The 24,945-nt window shown below is 37.0% G+C and overlaps 1 protein-coding gene across 1 annotated transcript; it reads right to left on the bottom strand.

Moving 5' to 3' along the window:
• Positions 1 to 1,570: 1,570 nt before the first annotated feature.
• Positions 1,571 to 11,814, bottom strand: LOC107186709 (microtubule-associated protein 4). Its single transcript, XM_015574643.1, has 9 exons — positions 11,026 to 11,814; positions 9,878 to 10,979; positions 8,867 to 8,913; positions 8,606 to 8,777; positions 6,710 to 6,918; positions 5,234 to 5,419; positions 3,363 to 3,407; positions 2,786 to 2,947; positions 1,571 to 1,901 (listed from the first exon to the last, which is right to left on the bottom strand). Exons 1-9 carry the CDS (start codon positions 11,812 to 11,814, stop codon positions 1,821 to 1,823), a joined length of 2,793 nt encoding a protein of 930 aa, XP_015430129.1. The 3' UTR covers positions 1,571 to 1,820.
• Positions 11,815 to 24,945: the final 13,131 nt, after the last annotated feature.

Below are 24,945 nucleotides of genomic sequence, written 5' to 3'. Positions count from 1 at the left end.
TAAATTATTCTAATAATCAATAGAAGCAACTATTTCACTTTGACTCAAAGAAAATAAATAATATTGATGTTTGTTGAATCCATTTTGATATCATCACCACAAGTCTGATTGGGTGTTATAAGGCAAGGGGTTAATACAATCGTCGCAATGTACATAATAAATAGTCACACCAGTTTCTATTGTTTTTAAAATTATGTTTTTGTTTTTATAGTTACAGCACACACACACAAAGCAATGTCTGCGTCTATTGACGTTTCAGGAGTAACCGTGAAATTCCATTCTATCTTGTAGGTACTGGAAGTTTAACAAAAATACACCTACCCTCGGGCTATGAGTCACATTGCTAATCGATCTGAACATTGTATTTATTACTACGCGATTCGTATGTTATATACGTATTTATATTTGCCTTGTTTGGACGCCATCGTTTCTACACGATCCACCGGTAACAAGAATTTGCTTCTTATAACATAAACGTATCGCATTATCTGCGTTTCCTTTTCAGATCAGAAAAATGCCATCGGAACTACTTTGATTTGTAAATGCATCATTTATGGGATATATCTGGCGTATTGGCGTTGGATTGTGGTCTTATCAAATTGGAAATAAAGAAAGTGTTACTCTTTCTTTAGACATACATTCCCGTTGTTGTAACAAAGTGATGGTCTTTATAAAAATTTATGGAATTATATTATATACGATTAGTGATCTGTTGTCGCGAGTGACGTAACTGTACTAAATTTGATGCAATGAGGTGAATAGTACTCCTTATTGGTATGAAAAATCATCATTTTTGCAATCTGAAAAAGCTCGCGAACTGTCTCCATTCATTTTAACAATATTCTTTTAATATCCCCCTTAAATTGTGATTCTATTTCTTCCTCTCTTAATTTGGTTCATCCTCTTCGAACGACCACAATGATGTAGCGAAAAACAAATGATTGTTAATCAGCGATGCTGCAATGTGTACTTTGTGGGTAAACGTGTCAGTGGGACGAAAGAGTTATTCGTCACTACATATAGATGGTTTCCGTTCACGCTGGTCACGTATATACAGGGTGTTCCAAAATAGGTGTAAGTCCTTGAAATGGGTGTTTCCAGAGGTGATTTGAAACAACTTTTTCCTTAATGAAAAACGTCTCCTAGGCTTTGTTAACGAGATATTAACGAAAAACCCCGACGAATCAAAGCGCGAGTCTGCAAGTTGAGCTCCTGCGGTAACGTTCGTTACGTATTACCCCCGGGAGCTCAGCTTGCAGACTAGCGCTTTCATTGGTCGCGGTTTTTCGTTAATATCTCGTTAACAAAGTCTAGGAGAACTTTTTCGTTAAGGAAAAAATTGTTTCAAATCACCCCAGGAATCACTCTTTTCAAGGATTTATAACCATTTTGGGACACCCTATATATCCTACACATGTACCTATGTATATTGTACACGTATCGATCGGAAGGGCGCACACGTACGAAGGAAGAGGCCTTTTAGCCTCTCGTAGCTTTTCGCCTTCATTAAAATTACAAGAAAAATTTTTCTCCTTATGGCACGAGAAAATTGTTCTTGCGGTTCTGGTTATTCCAAAACAGTAATGTCGTTAAATTTTGAATCGATCGACCTTTACCGATTGGCTGATTCAAGTTCATTCTGTAACGTTATGTTCAAATGAATTTTTATCGTTCGTTCGTCCTCATATGTGCCGATACTGTTTCGATCCGTTAAACAGGTGAACGCACCCCTTAAATTCAACCATTGGGGTAGAAAAATAGGGATGATTAATTAGACGTAATGACACGAAAAGCGAGTCTAGCGTTCGAAGTCTGGTGACCTAACATTCTTGGTTGAGGTTCTCGTCCGAAGTAGGCTGATCGTTCTTCATGGCGGTGAACGTGCCAGGGGGCACGGGGCTCTGCGGGCATAATACATTTACCAGGATTAAGTAGGCCCGCAAGGTCTAGCTGGTCTGGGTTACGTTAACCCGTGGAAGCATCCAATAGGTAAAAATGTATACGTATAATGTTACTTTTTTAGTTTCTATATTAAAGAAGAAAATTTCAACTTTGCAAGAAAGCATGCAATGCGTGTCTGAAAGCGTTTTCAGCAGAAACTATACTGTGCAAATATACAGAACGTATCAAAATAGCAACTTTTCTAAGTGGTAAAGTGAGTAAGTCTGTGATTCTACCTGACGTAATAACTGAGAAGCGTACAATTAAATTCTTCCTTTCAGAGATTTTTAAGGTCACGGTAGGTTTTGACGTATACTTAATACATTTCGTCGTAACTTATATCCTTACTGCTATGTTATTTGTCATTATTATAGTCGATGATAAAAAATATATAATATAACAATATTTCATCTTTAATACTTGTATCTAATTGATTTTAAAATTATTCTCTATTTTGTCATAGGGGAGGCCAGGACCAAAACCAGGACGCTTAAGAATAAATTTCATAACTTTGATATTATTAATGTAAACAAGAAATTGCAATTAGGATTCATTAGAATAAACCTTTTCTTAAATAATAGTACGTATCCAATTTTGTTAATAGAAGAACAAATGCAAAAAATAACGATTTAAAATATCATTTATTTTTACGATTTTACCCCATGTCGTGGGTAAAACTGGGTACTGTATTAAATAGATGCAGCTCTAGCACCTATAAGAACGGGACTCGTCTAACTCTTCAGTTCCCCAAATAGCCGTAAAATGGACGTCTACAAGGCATCGTGTGCTATCTGGGAATTTACAACTAAAAAGGGGGTGACACTTTTTTTCACGTAAAGCATACCTGTGATCCACTGCCACTGAGGCTTTCCACGTTGGAACCAGTTTGTCGAAGGTAGTCCCTGTCGTCGAAAATCTTTTTTTCGCCACCACCGGGTTTATGTTTCACGTTATCCAGAGATCCGATTTTACTCTCAGCTTTGATTTCGACTTTTTGTGTTTGGATCTGAAAACAGCATCGGAACATCTTTTAATTACTATTGTTTACGTAAATAATTACAATATATTTGCTAATCGAAACAGTGTTCAATATTCAAATTTATAATCCATTAGGAATGCATAGGAAATTTATCGGTACAACCGCCTTAATAATTAATAAATTCCTTTTTAAGACTTTTACGTGCTTTCTAATCTGAATTCAAATTTAGCATATAATTCAGATTTACTGTTGGAAATAAATAGTCACACTAATTTAAAACATGCAGCAGCATGCTTCGATATCTCCGAATCGATTTTACGTACTTACGCGTTCTTTACTTTCGTTAGTATCAAGAATGCATGGTTTTTCAAATGGCTGTGATATAACACCACGTAAGAAGACAAATAGGTAGCTGTTTCGTGATATTGTGTAACATACTTACGTTATCGCTCGTACCCTGTGGCGTCTTAGGAGGCGTTGCCGATGACTGAACACCAACAAACAATAATGACTTGTTAATAATGATGAGTAACAACACATGCATACAAAGGTTAACCTTTTCCTGACTATGGGACAATACTTTTGTTACTGATCGTGTAGCCCACGCGTTCCCATTTCAAAAATGTTTAACTACGTGCCCCGGTGAGATTTTGTTCAGAACTTTGCATACCATTAAATAGACAAAATAGGAGAAAAACCGATAATCCGAGTTTTCCAGGTTACTATCCTCCTGGTTGAGACAGAGGGTTGAAACTTCGTACAGATTATTTTTTATAAGCTATGTAGAATGGTGTATCATAGATCGAAATTGGTCTAAAGGCACTTTTGACCCCGTTATCGTGCCATACCCTTTGCATACATTCTCGTGGCATATGAACGACGCATATGTCAAGCACTATTTAACGCACCGGGCAGGTAGGTATATGTTTAACAACGAGAAGCAAGCATTTAATTATGAAAACGATTTATCGCCATAACAACAAATATTACGGATTTAGGTAATTCCAAGGAAACATAGCAATCTTAGAAGGGACAGTTTACAAAATTTAGAAGGGCACACTTAAAAATGTGAGTTTATCAAGCCTTGGAATGTAAAGCTATGTATAGACACTGCGCGGCTGGTTTACGAGGCTGCCTCGCGAGGCGTCCCTCTTTTTGATGCGATCAAAGGTGCCCCGCAGTTTGGTCCTTGCTTCGTTTGGACGGATATTGTTACGCGATGCGCACAACCCAGATAGCACATGACGCCTTAAAGACGCCCATTTTACGGCTCTTTTAGGTCTGAGGCGCCTTTAAGGGGTCTGAATTTCAAAAAATCGATTTTTCACTTACTACATTTTCTTTAAGTACATCTCGAGAATATTCTGTGCAAGTTTCAAGGTAATCCAATTAAAAATGACAGAGTTACTGGTGTTAAAAAATGAACATTTTATATAAGTGTAAGCTTGACTTGAAACTTTAAACGCGTTTTTCTCGAAACTACATTTTTCAAATCGGTGATCAATATTTCTCGAAAACTACTGTGTCGATTTACATGAAGCCTTTTGCGCCTTATTTCAAATCAGAAAAACTTGTCCTTGAACGAAGAATTCTTTTGTTCGTTCCATACTTGTTTTTTAATTGACCAAAAACGAGTGATTTTTTAGGTGAAAATCGCCCTTTTTCAGGGAAACGTCCGCTGTTTTGTTCCTAATCAATATTTCAAAAAACCCCACGTTCAAAGACAAGATTGGTTCTTCCATTACATAAATCTTACTGAATTTTTAATTTCAGATGAACCGTTACGAAGTTACACTGATCACGGCGGACCACTTTTTGTGAAGAGACATCCGGGAGATCGCTCACCATTTATTTACTAATAAATATTTTTAAATAAAAAAATTACCTTATAATCTAGAAACTGCAATCTTTGAAACACAAACACATTTTTTGAAAAAGGTCTTATAGTTTTAGAGAAAAAAAATTCCCAAAGAACACTCTTTTTTCGGCCTCTTGACTGAGCATGACCCCTTAAGTCGTCTTCAAGGCGTCACGTGCTATCTGGGTAGAAGCACAGGACCAGTATAATACGATCCATGTGGACTCCTCGCAGTGTCTATAGATAGCTTAAAAGTTTCTTTGAATATTCAGTCATGATATCGTTTGTTACCGATATCAGAAAACTGTTAATTGTCAAAATCTTCAAAGTAACTTTCAAGCATTGACTTTTAACTAAATGTAAAAGATTAAAATTTTAATTGAGGTTATCTACTATTTAAAAGATACTGAAGATCTATGGTGTTATACATATATTTAATACGTGAGAATGCTTACTTTGATGCTACCACCACCAGGTACGTGTTTAGCGTTATCTTTGGAGCCGACTTTAGGCTTGGCTTTGTTCTTAAAATCGAGTTTCACCGTCTCGATTTTCTTATCACCGCCACCAGGCTTGTACGTTGCGTTCTCCAAGGATCCGATTTTCGATTTTGCGTTCCATTGGAGCTTAACTTGAGCGATCTGTATGGTATTTCCAGAAAACATGAAGTTATTAATCAATTAATTACTATAAAGGAAAAATGGTATTTTCAATTTGAAATTGTGTCAACAGTATAGGGGAAAAAGCGTATTTAAAAACATACTTAAGTTTCTTTATTAACTTATTTGTCTGGTTAAAATATTAATGCGTTATTTAAACTTGTTCGTACTTAAAATTGTATAGAGATAAGACAGAGAAACGACTAGGTTTTTTTATCACTAAATGTCCATAATTACAGAAAATCAACAGAATATAAAGATATTAATCGACTCAAAATAATATAGAAAACGAGAATGATTATTTTCGACCCAAATTTTGTTTAGACACTATTATTTGGAGATGAACCTGATTTCTTCTTCGAGTGGACGTTCATTGTTTGGTATTAATATTTTGTTAAATAAAGGAAACATGATCTCGGTAATATCCTATAATTTGATTTTGAGGTAACTCAATGGGAAGGAAATGTGTGACAAGTTAAAGGGAAAATGAGTTTTCGATAAAAGGGTAAAACAAAAATTTGTAATATATTTTTATAGAGGCTCTTATTTTATTGTGTTTTGTTCTGTCGCTCTCATACACTGTAATAAACATGAAAGATCATTTAACATGTTAAGCGCTGGGTCGGTTATGGGTGATAGACGGTATGAAATGTGAGAAGTGATACCTTGGTACTTAAAAACAGGAGTGATTATGTAATGATTATGAGAAAGGGTAAGAAGGTTCAGCTTAATTGTTAATAATGTTAATGAATGCTATACAATGATAGAATAGTTATTTCAATGATGTTTGTTGAAAAGTGTCAAGCGTAGGAATGAAATTTTTCATACCAATTATCACAAAATATTATTACATTCGTAGCCTAATTAATAGCACTTTTCCTTCCAAATTGTTTTACATTGTTTTTTTTCTGAGACTCTTTCACTTTTCCACTGTAATTGACGACTTTATTTTCAACGTTCATTTATACATATTATCACTAATCACTGTTTTATCCTGTCGGGAATTTACATAATAGATGAACTCGCGGTATTGGACGATGTAAATGGAAATTATACGACTCGATTTAAATAAAAAAAGTGGACAATTAAGATAGTATTCAGATTCATTTCCACAGATTCTTTTTCCCAAATTCTGTTATTCAAATACCTGTAGGTGAAAGATCTAATTCTCATTTTCAAATAGCTGTTAAGGTACTCTAATATGATAGTTAGATATTCAATTAACAGTAGTGTATAGCAGATAATGCCAAATACTAAAAATAGTAAATCAACCTTTTTGTCGCCTCCGCTGGGTGCATATTTTTCATTTTTCGCAGCGATTTTGGGTTGTGCCTTGCTGAAGTCGAGCTTTCTATTTTCTATTTTCACCTTACCACCGCCTGGTTTGTAGCTTGCGTTTTCCAGCGAGCCGATTTTCGATCGGACCGTTTTTAAGTTGGGAGAAGGTGCTGCGCCCACTTGAACTTTGTTCATAGGCAATTCTGCACAATCAACCAAAATTTATGAATGTACATTATGGTGAAACGGAGAAATCAAAATTGTGTGACATTTTATATAGTGAAAAAAACATTTATAACATTATAACAACAACAATAAAATTATGCCTCTTAATTAAGTGTTTATGAGTCACAATACAATTATATGTTGGGACAATATAAAGCCAGACTTTTAAGTAAGTAAGCTTTTGAGTAAAACGGGATACTGAAATTAGGGCAAGGTGGTTAGCCTATATAGGATGTCCCAAAATAGCTTCGACTCCCGGAAATGAGGTGTTCCTGGGATGATTTGAAACAACTTTTTCCTTAGCAAAAATGTTATCTGAGGTTTTGTTAACAAGATATTAACGAGAAATCTCGACCAATCAGATCGTGAGTCTGTCGGCCGAGTTCCCGCGGTAGCGCTGTCTACCAATCGCAACGCGTACCCTAATCTTTCGAGCCGCTCGAAACGATTCGAGCTACTTTAGACCGGATCGGTTATTCGAACCGAGTATAGCTGGGCTCGCTTTTTCCGGATATTCGAACAGCACTAGTGTATACTATATGTATAGTTACTCCTCACGAGCAAACTCGGCTTCTACTAGGAGAAAATGTGGCGTGGGAGAAGAACTTCTTACCACTTGGTATCGGGAATTACTGAAATTTGTACCAAATTAACATTTGGTTTAACATTTATTTCAGTACTTGAAATAAACTTACGAAGTGATAAGGAGACGTTTCTTCTACGCCACTTTTCCCCTAGCGGAAGCCGAGTTTGCTCGTGGGTGTACACGGTTCATGCGTAGTAGCAGTGCCATAAACAGTAGAATATTCCGCTCACACGCGATCCATTCGTCGAAAGTATTGTCGTACAGAAAGGGTTAGAGTGAATGATGATTGTACAAGATGATTATTCGACTACGATTGTTTATCAGAATTCATAATTTTAAACTTTAATACGTATGCATCACGTATATGCAAAAGTTATGACCGTCGTATTTATGTCAGTACTGCGGTTTTATTTTATTTCAATTGATAAGGAATTAACTAGTTTCAGGAAAATGATAGAAGGTCCTAGTAAATGGAGGAGATTATTTTATATTGTGAAGGATAAGTTTCGGCGGAAAGATGACTTTTACTTTTGTACATAGGAACAGAAGTAAATGACCTTTAGGTTGTAAAACTTAAAATTGGTCAGAATTTTATTTTCTGCGCTAGAAGTATTAATATGTTAATAATATCACACAGAAAGTATAAAACTTCATCAAACTCTTTATTTTATTACGTACGAGATGTTAATATTTTGGCTGCTACGTCACCCAAATATGGGTGACACGTACATTGCAAAGAGCCTAGATTATTTAAATACCGTTACAAAATTTTGCGTAAAATTAATATCGCAATGTAACTTAAAACAGACAGCCTCTATTAACTAAACACATATATTTTTGACGATAAATGACTTAAAAAGAGAAAAAAAGTGTGTCTGGCTGCGTATGACTTTTTTCACTGTGGTAGTTAATGTGTTGGTGGTTACGATTAGTATTTCGTTATTACTTCGTTTGTGCTTACAATCAGATTGATGTATCATATTTCAGAACGACAGAAACTATTGTTAGATTAATTCGATTAAGTATAATAATATTCGTGAAATAAAATAAACTCGAGCAAAACATTGATCAGCACTTACTTTTCTTCTCTTGACCAGCTGTCGACGAAGGAGTTTCTGGAGTTCGTGGTAATGATTTAATCGATTTGTTTGGTGACTTTACGGGTGACCCAGCTGTTGATCCTTTATCCGTATTCTTAGATATGGAGGGTGATTTCGTTGGTGAGTCCACAACTCCGTTCGTCGCTGGTATCTGTGAAAATGATTGCGCTGTGTTATCAAGCTATCGAAATAGTACCGTTAGAAAATATGGGCGACTCGTATGCGACCGACGATATTTACCGTATTATGTTGTGAGTATTCATCCGTTGCATTGCCATTTTCAATACCTGGAAAAATAAATACAATACTGGAATTTCTGTTCAATATTCAAGTAAACATCAAAGAAGCGTTTCATCTTGCATTTTTTAAGCAAAATCTTAGTACATTCGTGAAAATACTGTATGTTCAGAGAGTTCTAATAAATATACTGGTAAAAATCAGTATCTCACAACAAATATAAACAGGAAGCACAATATTTTCGCCGTAACGTCATTATGTGCGGTTCAGTGTATTGTGCATAATATGAAAATCTAGTAATCACTTTTTCAAATCTAATTTCCAATATACAGGGTGTTAATAAAAATGTGGAACACATTCCACTGGATGGATTCTATATGGCAAACTAAAACAAAAATCAAGAATGACAGAATTGCATTGGAGGTTCCATTTCCGAATGATTGAAAATACGGGCGAAATACGCGTAAAATACGTTTGATGCGTCATGACGACGGCTACATTTTATTTCACCCATTAGTTTCAGTAGGTCATCGATCGAGCCACTGTATCAGTTGTTTGAGTAATATGACCCTTTACGCCAGACGTATTGCACGCGTATTTTGTCTGTATTTTCAACAGTCAATAACTCGGAAACGTAGCCTCGAACGAAACTTCATCATTCTTGATTTTTCTTTTAGTTATGAGCATATAGAATCCTCCACAGGCGAGATATAGGAGTAGACATTTCATCCGATGTATTTTTTCGGCCCACTTCTCTGGGGCGACGTCGCCCCATTTCCACTTTAATGTCACTACCCACCGCAGATTCACCGTTCTCAGAACGCAGAGGTCGCTAAAATCACAGGGTTTTTAAGTGGCCACAAACTCCCACAAGATGAAAAGTCTCCCCCGAAAAGTGTCACCCTGTGAAAGTGTCCCAAATTTATATTAACACCCTGTATATTATCCAAAATATTTCTATATTTTTGCGATCGTTATCACTTTCGTTTCATTTCCGTAAATATAAATAAAAACCTGTCGTCATCGTCGTTGTGGTCTTCCTTTCTGATTTTTCATCTAACTTAGCCGGCGTGGGTGCTCTTTGAATTCTAGGCGTGGACGATTTCCACGGTGTTTTCGAATCAGGTGTCTTTTTCTCATAATCTACTTCCTTGTCGATCGAACTTTCGACAAATGTGGTCTTTTTCTTTTCGTGGCTTACGGATTTCGCGTTGTCGGTCGGTGATTTTGGGGAAACAGGTGACTGAGGACTGAGTAGCGGTGAGGATTTCACTGACAACGATCTCATTTGTCCATTATCGAAACCTTTAATACTATCCTCGGGGGACCTTGGGGAAGAGAACGTTGATTCTGCTGTCGTTAATTTCTCCGGACTCGCAGATGACGCTGGAGATTTCGATGATCGGTCTATTTTTTTTGCAGAGGTAGGTAAACTTGTATTCGAGCTAATTATCTTCGGCTCCAAAGTATTTATGGCAGGTTTCTCGAAATCATCAGAAATTACCTTAATATCCTTTTCATCATTCTTCACTGATTTTGTTGACTCTTCGACAGAAGTTTTCTCAGCCGTGGAAATACTCTTCGCAGAATTTTCTAATCCCTTTTCTTCGCTTGACTGTTTACATGTTTGAGACGATTCTTTAGATTCTGGTACTTGGTTAGGTTCCACTATTGTCGATATATTCTCATGCGATTCATCCAACTCTTTGCCTATCACCTTTGACTCGTGCTTCCTTTTATCGACGTTCACTTCTTCCAGCGGACTCTGCCTTAATTTCAATTTTTCTTCATTACTATTTTTACTTAGTTTAGTAGGTGTTTCGTTTTGCGCTTTTAATTCTTCTTTTTTCTGACCTTCATTCGCTCCCACCGATGTACACGCGCGTGATTTATCCAAAGATTTCGAAGGCACTCTCGATTCTTGTTCGTTTTGATTTTCATTCGTTTCTGTAGGTGTACTCGTTCGGGATTTGTTCGGCGATTTATCTTGAACTTTCAGTTCATTCGTTTCTGCCGGCGTACTCAGTCGAGATTTGTCTGGTTGTACACGCGCGTGATTTATCCAAAGATTTCGAAGGCACTCTCGATTCTTGTTCGTTTTGATTTTCATTCGTTTCTGTAGGTGTACTCGTTCGGGATTTGTTCGGCGATTTATCCTGTACTTTCTGTTCATCCTTGGTTTTATGTTGATTCATTTCTCTTGGTGAAACTTCGCGCGACCTATCTAGAGATTTTGAAGGTGTTTTCAATTCTTGATCTTTCTGATTCTGACTCGCCTCGGTTGGTGTACTTGCGCGTGATCCATCTGGACATTTCACACTTAATTCCTTCTGTTTATTCAGAGATTCTTTATCGGATTTGTTTCCTTCGTGGTCTCTAACGGCAGGAGCTGTTGAAGAAATTCTGTCCTTTTGCGTCCTTGTTGATTTCATGATACATTTTTCATTCGAGTCCGCTTTGTCAGTGATATTTTTGTTCTCGACTACTTTCTCTACTGATTCCTTCAGTTTGTCATCTGCTTTTTCCTGCTTGCCAGCGCCATCTGTGTGTGTTCTGTCGTTAAGCTTTACTGAACCTGCGCAATTAACCGGTCTAGTGGTACCTGTATATTTAATAGATTCTACAGCTTGGCTCTCTGATTTCTCAGCTTTGTGATCAGCAGCAGTATTATTAATTTGCTCATTAAGCTTCCCAGCAATCCCATAATTTGTACTTACTTTTCCATTTAACGTAGCGATTTCTGGCCTTTTTATGGACTGAAGAATATTTCCTTTGTTTGGTAACTTTGATTCGATCGATTCTTTCCCTCTGGAAGCATCAGCATGCGGTGATTTCTTACCGTCCATAACGACATCATCGTCGTCATCGTTTTCCGCATATTCGCGCATTTTCTCTTTCGGAAGAGAGTTTTCTACTTGCTGCAGCTTCTTCGTGTTGTCAACATCAGCCATTCTTTCGATCACTATACGCGGAAGTATAGGTTTCTTTTCTTCTTTCTGCGATAAAAGACTTTGCCGGGATATGTTTTAACAACGATTCATTTTGTTGTGATTGCTTTCGCGGAATTTCTTCAAATCGAGCAAAAACATCCGGATGTTTCGTTTGCTGCGGTACGTTTTGATGTCCGAATTTTGAAAAGTTCCCGGAAAACGTGAATTTAATATGATTGGTAGATTTCGGCCTTATCGAGGTGGTTTCTGAGGTAATGGATTTCCAAGTGGCCTTGGCGGCCCGTATGATCTCAAACTGTCTCGAACCAGGATGGTCTAAGAGGAGCACTACTGTCGAAGCGTATTTGTTGTGGGAATCCCTCTGGTCGTGGTTGTCCTATAGGGCCATTACTTATAAGGTGCCTTGGTGACCCAGGTGGACCTTGCGGTCTTGCCCGAATGCCAGGTGACAATGTCGGGTTTGATTTTACCTACGGAACAATAACTTGTGAAAATTTGTTGCGTATCTGAAAAAGCATGATTTCGTAGGAGGGAGTTGCAAATAGTCGATACTGAACTTCGAAATGGCATTAGAAGAGTAATTAATGTTTCAAACTCTTGAATATTACGGGGTACTTGATACTTTAATTGAATACTATTAATTTATCGCATAATTATGTGTAGGGGAAAGTACAGTTGGGAGCTGCTAAGTTGTCGAACTCCTGCAAATTGAACGGCACAGGGATAAGAGATAAGGTCGTCTGCTCCACCTAATCCCTCCAGGGACCCCCCACCAGCTGTCACACTGTATATGCGTAGAATTTGAGTATTCGCGGGGGCCAAATTGAGTGATTTAGAGAAAGACAAGGAATCCGATTGGTTTTATCCCTCTAAGCCCACCTTCTCTAACAGAACCGCAGGATATTGGGCACACGACATCGACCAATCAGACCATACAGCGTCGCTACCACATGCATTATCATTTTCTCGCGTTCCCTTCCCACCATGTCATCTGAGGAAAACTTCCAGAGCATACCTCCTCTTTTAGGACACAACCGTCTGCAACTCGAAATTAAGGAACGCGTTCAATGAAAATGGCGCCAAAAGACTCGAGCATTACGGACTCAATCGTTTTCGTTCGCATATTTGATCAGTAAAGCTCCAACAGTCAAGCAAGAATGCGATCGAACAATCATTCGGTCTCAATGATTCTCGTGCAATATTCTCATTCAATCATTCGATTATTATTCTCATTAGCCAACATTCGTAAATGTGTTCAAACATTCGTACAATACACGAGCACAACCATTGTTCATACGATGCCATCGAAACAATTGCCGAAGATTAATTTGGCAGACTATAACCCAAATAGTACAAAAACGTCCTATGTACATCTGATGGACGTACGTTCCGGACGTTCTGTATATTCGGAGGATGTCCCGAAAAGGTCCATATGTCTCCGTTAGGTCCTGGTTAAGATCTTTAAATGTCCTAGGAAGGTCCTATTTACAAAGTGGAACGTCCTGAGGACGGCCTATGTCAACATTCTCAGAACGTTTCCCGAATGTGTAAAAGTAACATTCCCTGTACGTATTGGGAACGTTTAAAGAGATTTTAAAAACGCTATAGTAATGTCTTCACAAACATTTAAAAAACGTTTCCCAAATGTTTAAAATTGCGATTAGGTTTCATTCTGTGCAAGGTGATAGGAATTAAGTTAGTTTGGTTTGTGTTTAACAAATAAAAGATTAACTTTCCTGCGATTTCCGCACTTAGTAGAAATTAGATCTAGTTAGTTCCTGTTAATAAATAAAAGGTTAAATTTCCTGTATGGAATTATAATGAAAATATAGGTCTGGGGATTATGATCTCCAAGTACATTGTGTTTACTTCTATTTTCACTGCTAGAAATTAGATCTAGTTAGTTCCTGTTAATAAATAAAAGGTTAAATTTCCTGTATGGAATTATACTGAAAATATAGGTCTGGGGATTATGATCTCCAAGTACATTGTGTTTACTTCTATTTTCACTGTAGAACTCTGATTCGTTGTTGGCTAGAGATAGTTTAAGAAAAAAACATGTTTTTTCAACTTTATTGAGGTTTTCGCACAAAACCACTACTGTCGTTACACTTCTATCTTGATTCTTTAAAGACTGACACCTTGTTCATGGGGTTCAATCACCTTGCACGAAACGACATTGGCAAAAATACTAAACGAAACCATCCCAAATTTAAGTCTTGAGAACATCCGTAGGACTTTTAGGACGGACGTTTCTCAAACATCCGAAATTTAAGTCTTACAAACGTCCTAAGGATGTCCAAAATGGACGTAGGATATTCGGATATAAGTTGAACATGAAACGGACGTCCTTAGGATGTACGGTGCTATCTGGGAAGTTGGGAACCGTGCACGTACCACGACGCTAGAGCCTGGGCTCAGTGTAAATGTAGGTAATACTACATATTTGTACCTTACAGCCAAACTAAACCACGTCCATTTTTCTCCAAATTGGGTTGCGTAGTGTGTTAATAAAAACGTAGGACACTTTCACAGGGTAGATTCTACATGCCAAATTAAAATATAAAAATGACCAACGGGCAACGAGTTGGCCGCCCTTGCACTAGGTTATCGATCGAGCCCGTGTATCACAGACGAGATATCTCGTCTGTGCGCGTATCAGTCGGGCCTCGGTTGTTAATGTAGAATGTTAAATTCTCTAGTAAAGTATAATAGTTACACTACAACCTAGTCATAAAAATAGTCCATTTGCAGAGAAGAAAATGTGTGATCAGTGATGTTTTTTCTGTTTTGCTGTAAATTAAAATATTGAATTTGGGTTAGCCTGCTTCTGAGGTACAGATACCCAGATAACACATGACGCCTTAAACACGTCCATTTTACGGTTATTTTAGGTCTAAGGCGCCTTTAAGCCGTTTTCAAGGCGTCATTAGACGTCATGTGCTATCTGGCAATGTGGTGCTACAATATATTGTACATCTGACCATAACCGTAAGTAAATGAATGATTCTCAAAACTGTTACCGTAACTAAAATAAAGAACACATATTTCTTATAATCTTAGCTTAGTTAACGGTAAATAATACGGCCATTGTAAGTGTAAGTATGTCGGTTTCAACTACTTATCTATACCGCAATTAAAGTAATCGATTACAACAATGCAATAGTGGTAGATATTCGAAAGTTCAGCACATACAGGAGAAATTTCAGTGGTCGATATTGGCCCTGAGCCCATCGATCATTCGATAATAGAAAATGGTGATGTCTCGAAGTTCCATACGCGGTACCTGCCACTGATCGACTTTCCACTCGTTATGGGATTAAGTCACGAATGATTACGGTATCCCAACAGCATCTATCGCGTTTGTGAATCATTTCAAACTGGCATGACATACGGCAGTATCTTCTCTGCAGAACGCACGACTGTTTTCTTTCGTTTCTCCACGGAATCCATCAGCGATAACGATCCAAGAAGTTGATCAAATTTGATGCAAGAGTGAGTTACAGAAATTTGGTCTTTAAAATAGTGCAAAGTTCAGAATACACTTGCTGTTCAATGCATGTGTATCAAAAATAGAAAGTATCTACTGTTGTACGTTCAATGCTGGACAAAGTGACAGTACGTTATCAAAAAGTAGACGATATTTATAGATTTTTGTTTTCCGAATCCATTTCTGACATCTGAATTTTCATAACACGTGTAATTTTCGTGAAACATGGAATTTTGTAAAAATACCATTTTGTAAGAAATTACTAACTTTTTGTATATTGTTACGAGCTAGGGTCGCGAGCAGCGCGAGAGACCCTAATGAGTGTAGGGTATTCCAAGGAATATGATTTGTCAGTTTGTTAGCAAGGTGTACGGAGCCGTTGGAGTAATTTAAAACGAGAACGAATCTGGTACGAAATCGGAGAGTCGCAGGACGGTGAAACTCGTGAAGTCCACAGGTGATCACAGGTATACGGCACCAGCCGAAGTTAAGGGTTTTAACGTCAAGTGCACCCGGGTTATTCCACCGCACTTCACTGCACGACCACTGACACTGACCACCCGACACGATCACTTAATGTATTTTTAATCGAACGTGTTGTTCCTACGTTATGAAAATTGGTGGCCCCGAAAGAGGCCGATTGTTTTCAGTTCAGATGTTACACGTAGAACGCTTGCACAACAGCAGCCGCATTTCCGTTACTCTGTGCGTACCACCAGAACATTGCGTAACACTCCCGTGAACTGAACATCTCTGTCGCCCGATTGCTAACCGACTGACAGAATTTTTCCGATGGAGCTTCCTCTACCCCCTAGTAGTTTCCCTTCGTTACATTGCGAGTTCACTCCCACCACGGCAACAAGATGTAGGTAAAAAGAAACCAGCGTTCTAGGAAGACATGTACTTGGCAGAAGTGCAACGAACGAACCGCGTCGTGCAGTTTCACCGAAGCGCTTGAAAGGATTCGAAGAGAAGAGGACCAACAACGTACCCATTGCTTCAAGATAGAAAGCAGAAACTACGTTGTTCTCCTCGAGGAGCAAGAAAAAAAATTCCAAAGAAACTTAGAAACGGGTACCTGGGTACCCGGTTGCCTACACATGGGTTAACGGGTCATGCTCAGTTAGAAATTTGCAAAAAATCCATTTTTCACTTTCTACATTTTTTTTAAGTGCAACATCTCGAAAATATTCTGTACAAGTTTCAAGGTAATCCAATTAAAAATGACAGAGTTACAGGTGTTAAAAAATAAACATTTTATATAAGTGTAAGCTTGACTTGAAACTTTAACCGCGTTTTTCTCGAAACTATATTTTTCAAATCGGTGAACAATATTTCTCGAAAACTACTGTGTCGATTTACATGAAGCCTTTTGCGCCTTATTTCAAATCAGAAAAACTTGTCCTTGAACGAAGGATTCTTTTGTTCGTTCCATACTTTTTTTTTAATTGACCAAAAACGAGTGATTTTGTAGGTGAAAATCGCACTTCTTCAGAAAAACGTCCGCTATTTTGTTCCTAATCAATATTTCGAAAAACCAGATGACTTCAGATGAACTCACCAACCAGATGAATTCAGATGAATCGTTACGAAGTTACAGTGATCACGGCAAACCACTTTTTGTGAAGAGACATCCGGGAGATCGCTCACCATTTATTTAGTAATAAATATTTTTAAACAAAAAAATTACCGTATAATCTATAAACTGCAATCTTTGAAACACAAACATATTTTTTGAAAAAGGTCTTATATTTTTCGAGAAAAAAATTCCTAAAGAATACTCTTTGTTCGGCCTCCTGACTGAGCATGACCCCTTAAGACACGTCTGCCTATGTCTGTCTACTACTACCAGTTTCTACTTATAGGACAAACAGCTGCTGGTATGTGTATTAGATGTATTATCTGTTCTCTAGTGGTTTTCTTATCGTATAAGTAACAGCTTGTATAAAAGCATAACACTGTTAATTATTCATCATTATTATTTATATGCATAAAAGTAACCAATAATTACACGACAATACAACTAACAATAAGTCGTATTATGTTGTACTCGTATCTGACAAGTTTGTGAATTCGATTTTCCTGAAGACAAGACTCTGCGTGAAAATACTTTATTTGTTTTTATATGTAGTTTCGCGTTCCTGTTGGTTGTATCTCGAGTATCGCCGCACCTTGTACAATGTAGTATCATAAAATACGAACTAAGGTAACAAAATTAACCACCAACGTTTAGTAAAGAAACTCAAGGAGAATTAGTTTCATTACTAGATTAATGTACTACACGTTGTTCAGAAAAGTTTTAAATACTCTATAAATGTTATATTGTTTGCAGTTGCTTAGAGAGGATTAAAGTAGTCGTCTGTTTATGAAAATAGAGCTGTAAAACCAGATATTTTCACAAAAACACTTCACTGCCCCATTCATACCTTTTTACAAACATTCAAAGTTTTTATCGCAAATTCGTTCTATTGGGAATCATCGACTACGAAGTCGTTTTTTTATACTTTATCTAATTTTCCTCACCAAGGAGGTCATTAATATCGTCAGCCCTTGCATTTTAGCTATAGTTCGAGTTCAGTACGCCACCATTATTAAAAACAGGAACGCGTTTTGTGTACATTATTCATACATTAAAAAAGAATTTAATTATCCATCGTCGATGGCAATTTAATTTAAACTGGACATTAAACTTCACCCACACATTCAGTTATCAAATAGGAGATATCCACAAATGATTTTTCGATTAACAATTCAGGATATTCATTTCGCACAACAATGAAGATCCCTTGCAAATTCCGGAGGTCACGGAAGTACATTGTCGATAAAGGCGATTTAAGTGCCAGCAGAATAGATGGTACAGACAATAATCAATGGCTATCGACACACCGAATGCTACAGTTATACACAGACACGATCTATGATAAATTCTTTCACAATGTTGTTACACAATTATCGAGCGATTTCTCAATGGAGACGCAGTAGAGGTATGTTTTCATCCGTTTTTCCTCGACGTCGAGGGCGAAAAACTTTTCAAATCTTCTAATAATGTTAATCCAGCGTTACGTAAGAATTATTTCATGAGTAGGTACGTTTTGTTCCGTTGAAAAATAGTAAATGTGTTTCGATATTTTATCGTTAATATTCACAATGTATACAACGGATCGAAGAGTTTCGAAGATTCGAATGCAATGATCATTTGAATTTCAAGAAAGATAACTGTTCTACAAAAATATTTCTTCCGAAATTATTTACAAATATTCTATACGTCCATACGAATGCCTATGATAATTATTCTTGCGAGGGGGTGTATTGGCAGCTTAAATCTACACATTGAGTCCGTTTAAAAATGAATTGTCGAATGATTGCTCACAATAGTAATTGCATAACAGTGTCCTTTGGTGGTGCAATAGCTGGATATTCGGTCAATAATTGCTACGATATTTCTCCACGATAATCTTTCCTTGACAAAAAAGATTGAGTGTAGACGCTATCAATTATCAGAATTCAACACGGATACACAGCATAGTTGACAATTACGAATTACGTTATATTAAAGACATTCTGGAAACTTCCAAAATCTCAGCAGAAAGCTGAGATCAGTATAAAGTAACTGTAAAAGAAAGTATTAAATTTCAGAACAACTCGACAATTCAAGATTGTATGGTCTCTACTCGTCGCGTATCGTTTGAATTGGGAGAAAGTGAAAGATGACGCGAAAAGTAATCGGACATTCTTGTTGTCCGAACAGACGCAAATACGGGTCAAAGAAACTAGATTCATCCGTGAGACAAGTAATTAATTATGTTGACATCGCGTAATACAGAACACTGATAGCATGATTAATAGTTGACTGTTTATTGATCGTCGGTTGAAAATCCCGAAATATACAATTTTTCGAATACCATCAATCCTCTCGTGGTATCGACCCCGTGGAAATAGAGCCTCGAATCACTAGGATTCAAAGCTCTTGAGTCAAACTAAGATGCTGCACGAATGTTGCGACACTTTCTCTTACCTTAGGTGAAATTCTGAGGTAGTCCTTGATGGCGACTTTGGAAAACAATGCGAACGTTGTCCGTCAATCAGTGTCTCGCGCGAAACTGACTTTTACAAAGGCCTGGATATCCTTTCTCAGGAAGGTATATACCTACTACGTTCGTCGGGCCACACGTCTGTCCGTTTGTCCTAGCATGTTCTGCTTCTGCGCTTCAACGCCCAACCACCCGCCAGGGTATAACCTAACCCAACTCACTCGATAACCCATCATATATACTACATATATATGACTTCGTCGAGCTTTTACAAAACAATCTATCGATAAATTATTTAGCACCAGCGCACTTTTCGTACGCACGCAACGACAACCAAAGTTCCCTTTCTTATGTGTTTTATGTATGAAAATTCCAGACAACGCGTTGCATTTGTCTCGGATCATTTAAACCGATCCTATCATTTCTTTTGTATATTTTTTTTCATTTGTTATAATACTTAGGCACGCTATTTTCACTGTAAATCGAAGAATATTGACGTGTATACATTGATGTCTCGTCTTTAAACGAAAGTACAGTATCGAAGAGAAATATGCTAGAATAAGCACTGGTTGTTTATACACCGGTGATAGTTTTTCAAAATGAAATGAACATAGCCATTTGTTTTTTATTTGCCTATTTTCTACTGGAGAAATACATTGCAAGTGTATTCGATCAAGCTACATTAGCATTTGCATTGTTTTTGGGGAAAGGAAAGTATTCATTCTCCATAAAAAGCTGAAAGTATAAAAATATTTTAATTCCAGTGAGAATATACGACAATAAAAATTGTTTTTCAAAAGTAGCCAAATACTAAATAAGAAACAGTACGCGTGTAAACGATTATATAAATAATATCTTATGAAAATAATTAATACAGAACGTTCTGCATGGAAATCCATACATTTTTCTGGCAATCGGTGTTTCTATTTCTCGATTCCTATTAATTATAATTAATAACAGTTTGCCTTGAAAAATAGCTAATGGAATGTTAAACAACACACCCTGAAGATGCGATTGTTATAAATATTACATTACCGAAAATATTCACTTTATTTTGAAAAAAGTTGATTTGAGCACGTGTAACAATCATGTCAAAGACAATAACAATCAGACGTCGATCAAAGAATTCCTACTCTGTTAAAAATTTCAACGAATTTCTTTCTAGCACATAACTCTACCAAGGTACATTTAAATTAAATAATATTTAGTTAACAATCGCCATAAACATTAAGACATAGTCGTTGTTTAATAGTTTGCAATAAAGTAAAATTTATTACATGTAAATGTTCACAAAATGATCCATATCTTACAAGTTTCTGTATATTTTGATTTATATTTGTTATAAACAATAAGAATTTGCATTATAAGACAACTGGCAGAATGTTTAACAATATCCCTCAGAGAGGTCATTGTTATAACAATTACCTTGTTAGAAATAATAAATTTTAATCAAAAAATAAAATACCGTGAACCACCTTTTTAAAGAGGCCTTCCGGGAAATCCTGCATAATTCTTAAATGAATCAATATTTTTGTATGGAAATGTAGCAAATGTTCTTTAAATGTGCCTTTATTAAGTACAAAAACTTTCGTGAACATAAATATACATGCTTTTTCCGGAGAAATTTCCAAAGGATCGCTTTTTTCCGCACAATCGTAGATGACACCTTAAATTAGTTCTATGATGATTAGTACTCCATGAAATATATGTACTATGTTCATTGAAAATTTAAAGAATGATTCTTGGACAATATTGAAAGGCAATTTATAATTTCTAGAAGGTTTTAATAAATTTCAATCCGTCAGTATTTACTTTGATGGGGAAATGGCAAACAGAGCAAAAGTTTATTAAATTCGACTTTTACTGTAAACATATATAGAGAGCAGACTCGTCTTTTTCTTTCACAAAGACTACTACCCCTCTGGCAGTCGTGTGTCTAGTCGAAGATTGCTAATCCACAACGATGGAAACCTTGCAAAATCCTCTTGGAATCGAGCCATAAAACCGAAGACTTTTAAGAATGGATAGTCGTTAAAAATTGATACTGTATTTTATCTCTGCGCTCCCTTGTATCTTTCGTTTTGAAAATTCTATCGACCTGTTTACATTTATTCGTATAATACGTGAAAACGAAATTTTACTTTTTCAGATTACGTCGAATTATTATCACATTGAGATCGATATTGGATTTAAATAAATCAGGAAATTATACAGATGAAAAAATGACTAAGGATAAAGGAAAATGTTAACAAGTAAAGTAAAAATGATACATAACGTGATTTTAGAAACCATACAATAACATTCTGAGTATCTCTAATTTAGACCATCAAACTTTTTCCATACACTTTGTCGGATATACAAAAAATACTGCTATGTAAACAAAGATTCAGAGACATCTTATTTAAACGGTTATGGACAAGATTTCCAGTTGCCCATTTCTATATTTCAATCTTACTTTCTAATGACAATTTCACAACCTTGGAAAGTTAAATTTAACATTATAAGAATAGATAACCTAAATATTTTATGCATGTTATACTTGATGTACGTGGTGTCCTATAATACGTGACAAAACCGAAAATTTTGTTCGTTCATTTACAATAAGAACTTCATAATGTAAAATGAAAGACGTTTCTTGAATTTTTCTTTGGTACGTATGTACTTGAGTATGATATCACTAATTATTTCTACTTGTATTAGTTCTAATTACAGACAACTCGGCTCAGAGACGAATTTGAATTTTTCTTCCATTAGCACAACCTATTTTAGTTACATAAATTCGAACAAAAACATCAAAAAGTATCGATCGATCCACCCATTGGATCAGAACTTTGGTTATAGATGGCGACCAAGAGTGGAGTGCTCGCACGTGTGTGAAAAATGCGTGTGAGCTGGGGCGTTCCTACTGCTACTTTAACGTGAGTCTACTGTACGCATCAACTGGTCATTGCAAATCAAAAACAACTTTGTTTCGACGATAATTAACTTTTTTGACCCACGTTTTCGAGAGTTTCGTTAGACGATGACTGTCTTAAGCGGACGATTGTTTGTATTATGTAGAAAAATAAACAGCGACTCAGCCTCGAAGGAATTAATCGTTTAGTCAGTATTCAGTTCTGTATTTCGAAGAAACGTCGTATTCGCTCGGTTTGAAAATACAGATTTAATTTGTCTCTATCAGTAAAATTTGTTTAAATATTGTATAAAATGAGCTTTAGTTTCTATTTTTTTATTTATGTGATTTTTATTTCACGGTGTTTAAAAAACAATCAACAAGTAAACATATTACTGTACAGAACTTACGAGATAGTTAGGATAATTAGGCGGGGGCACAAGTGCAAGAGGAGATACTCCGCCCGCCTGCGTAGGTCCGCCTGTAGCGCTCATGTTTAGGCCAATAGTTCGTTAGAGCCGAAAATACGTGTGAAGCGAGGTGTGCCGGTGTGCCCCTTCCACTCTGACCAATCGTGCCCGCATTCCTTCCGGTCATCATCTCGTCAGCTCTGTACAGTAGTTGAAATTGTCCATATTTTGTCATTTTTACTTATATCCTTTAGGAAGACAATCTAGAGGGTCAGAGATATCAGCTTTTTATAAGCAAAGAATCACATGCCTAAGTGAAGAAAAAGAATGTTCAGTCCCATTGGGTCTATGCGTAGGCCAGGTACTTCAACAGCCAGGCTCGTGGCCTTGGAGGGGACACCGAAATCCCCTCTTCCGGGAGTAACAGTGTCACTAATCACTAATGGGCTAATATTGACAAATTACCAGCCACTAGGGGACCGCCGAAACTTCGCGACGTGTCGCGTCTGCACTCCGAACGTTAAAAAAGATACGATGCGTGAATCTACATAGGAGAATTGCAGGAAAAGGTAAAGGTGACAGGTCGCTATTCTTGGAGCTTCGTCTGTAGACTGATGCTTGTTTAAAGTGGTTGGATGTGACGACACAACATGCTACAAACATTGCTACAAACATGTCTACCTACACTGAACGCGGATACACTCGACGTTAGACGTCCTCTTTAGCTCTGCCCCCGTCTCATCCATATCGCCCCCTCTCCTTCTCTTTCATTATCTACATTTAGATACCTCGCGTCACACGATTCACGACACTTAAAGAGTTATCTTTGCTAATTACGCAAGTAACCTAAATTCCACCGTTGCGGTGTTTTTTGAATTTTCTCTCCGACTCATTGTTGCAGTCGAATATTAAGTTGCTTCGCTACCATTCATATTTATATTAACTCGAAATTATGCCGTGCATGTTAATCTTTTAGTCAACACAGTCACCGCGAACGTACTTCACTTGCCTTTCTGTTCACACGAACAAAATTTCTGTCGATTAAAGTGACCGATAGGGTGGGAACGGAAAGTTCAGTGCCGGTTACTGACCGACAATAAGTAATACCAAGTTTCGTCGACAAGTTAAAGTTTCGTTTAAACGGATCTGTAGCTTTCAGCTGAGAAACTGAATTTTATTAAGCAAGGAAAAAGCTGAAAGGTTCGATTAGAGGAAGATCGAGGTTAATTGTTTTGATCAAGAACAAGTTACGTTCTCCTTTTCTGACGTTATCAATGATGTAACGATTTTTTGTCACCAAACGACAGACAATTCTACGTCTGGGACGTCGATTTGGTCCATTAGCCGCGTGCCGTAAAATTACGGGTAAGACGATATGGCACATTGGCGATCCTACACTGTCAATCAGTTACGCTTCGAAATCGAGAACCACAATGACAATTGACGAGGGTGTGCCGAACAATCGTATGAAACAATGTACAAGAAGAACGGTTACGATATCGATATGTTAAAGGTGTCGTGGTACTTTGTTAACTAGCTTCTTTATAATCAATTAATTGTCGGATTACAAATATCTTATCTGTAGAAGAAAATCAAATTTGGCCTTCATGTGCCCCATGCACGTCCACCTACAAAAAACTGCTTACATCAAATTATTTCCTTCTCGAAACCATTCAACTTTTGTCCGAAACGTTTTTCAATATTATCAACGGCTTTGAAGATAATCGTGGGGATCGATTTAAATGACACCCTGTATATTCATTCTTATACGTATTTTGTGACAACTCGTGAGATGTATAAAATTATGAATTGTCATAAGAATAATTTTTTAAACATTACGTTTATCGTACATGTAAGCTATTTCGTAGGGTTAATTTAAAAAAGATCGTAAACGTTTAAGAAATACACTTTCACCCTCGCAGAGCATGGATGCTGTGCGACGTCGCGTCGCTTTATTATCGATTCTCTTGCCTGGTGCTCGTGGAAACCCTCTCTTCTGCTTCTACCCTTCCTCTCACCACGACCCGTCATTTTACTCAGCCTTTGTGCGCGCAGCCCCTTCCTGGTTTTACTTACGTAAAACACAGTAAGCGCACGTTCCTACTAACATGTCCCTTTTTCTCCATCGAAAAATATGTTGACAACCGGCTGCCTTCAATTTCTCTTGCCTTTCCACAGTATTATTCGGTGTTCCTTTTTCAAGTATAGGTGTAAATTTCAGTGAAATTGTGAACTATCATTTTATCAATATTAAAATCAAATAATTTTAATCGTATTCTATACGAATCGCAAACATTAACCTGTTAA

The sequence above is a fragment of the Dufourea novaeangliae genome, unplaced genomic scaffold (assembly GCF_001272555.1).
Source record: "Dufourea novaeangliae isolate 0120121106 unplaced genomic scaffold, ASM127255v1 scaffold87, whole genome shotgun sequence".
In the NCBI taxonomy this organism is placed as follows: Eukaryota; Metazoa; Arthropoda; class Insecta; order Hymenoptera; family Halictidae; genus Dufourea; species Dufourea novaeangliae.
The sequence above is the reverse complement of the archived record's forward strand: the minus strand, read 5'-3'. Positions and strand labels throughout refer to the sequence as shown.

Excerpts from the sequence above, each read along its gene's own strand:
- LOC107186709 (XM_015574643.1), bottom strand. The coding sequence starts at position 11,814 with ATGGCTGATGTTGACAACACGAAGAAGCTGCAGCAAGTAGAAAACTCT. Across the intron at positions 8,778-8,866 it reads AATACTCACAACATAATACG|ATACCAGCGACGAACGGAGT; the intron begins GTAAATATCGTC and ends TCATTTTCACAG. Across the intron at positions 3,408-5,233 it reads CTGGTGGTGGTAGCATCAAA|TCATCGGCAACGCCTCCTAA; the intron begins GTAAGCATTCTC and ends GTTGGTGTTCAG.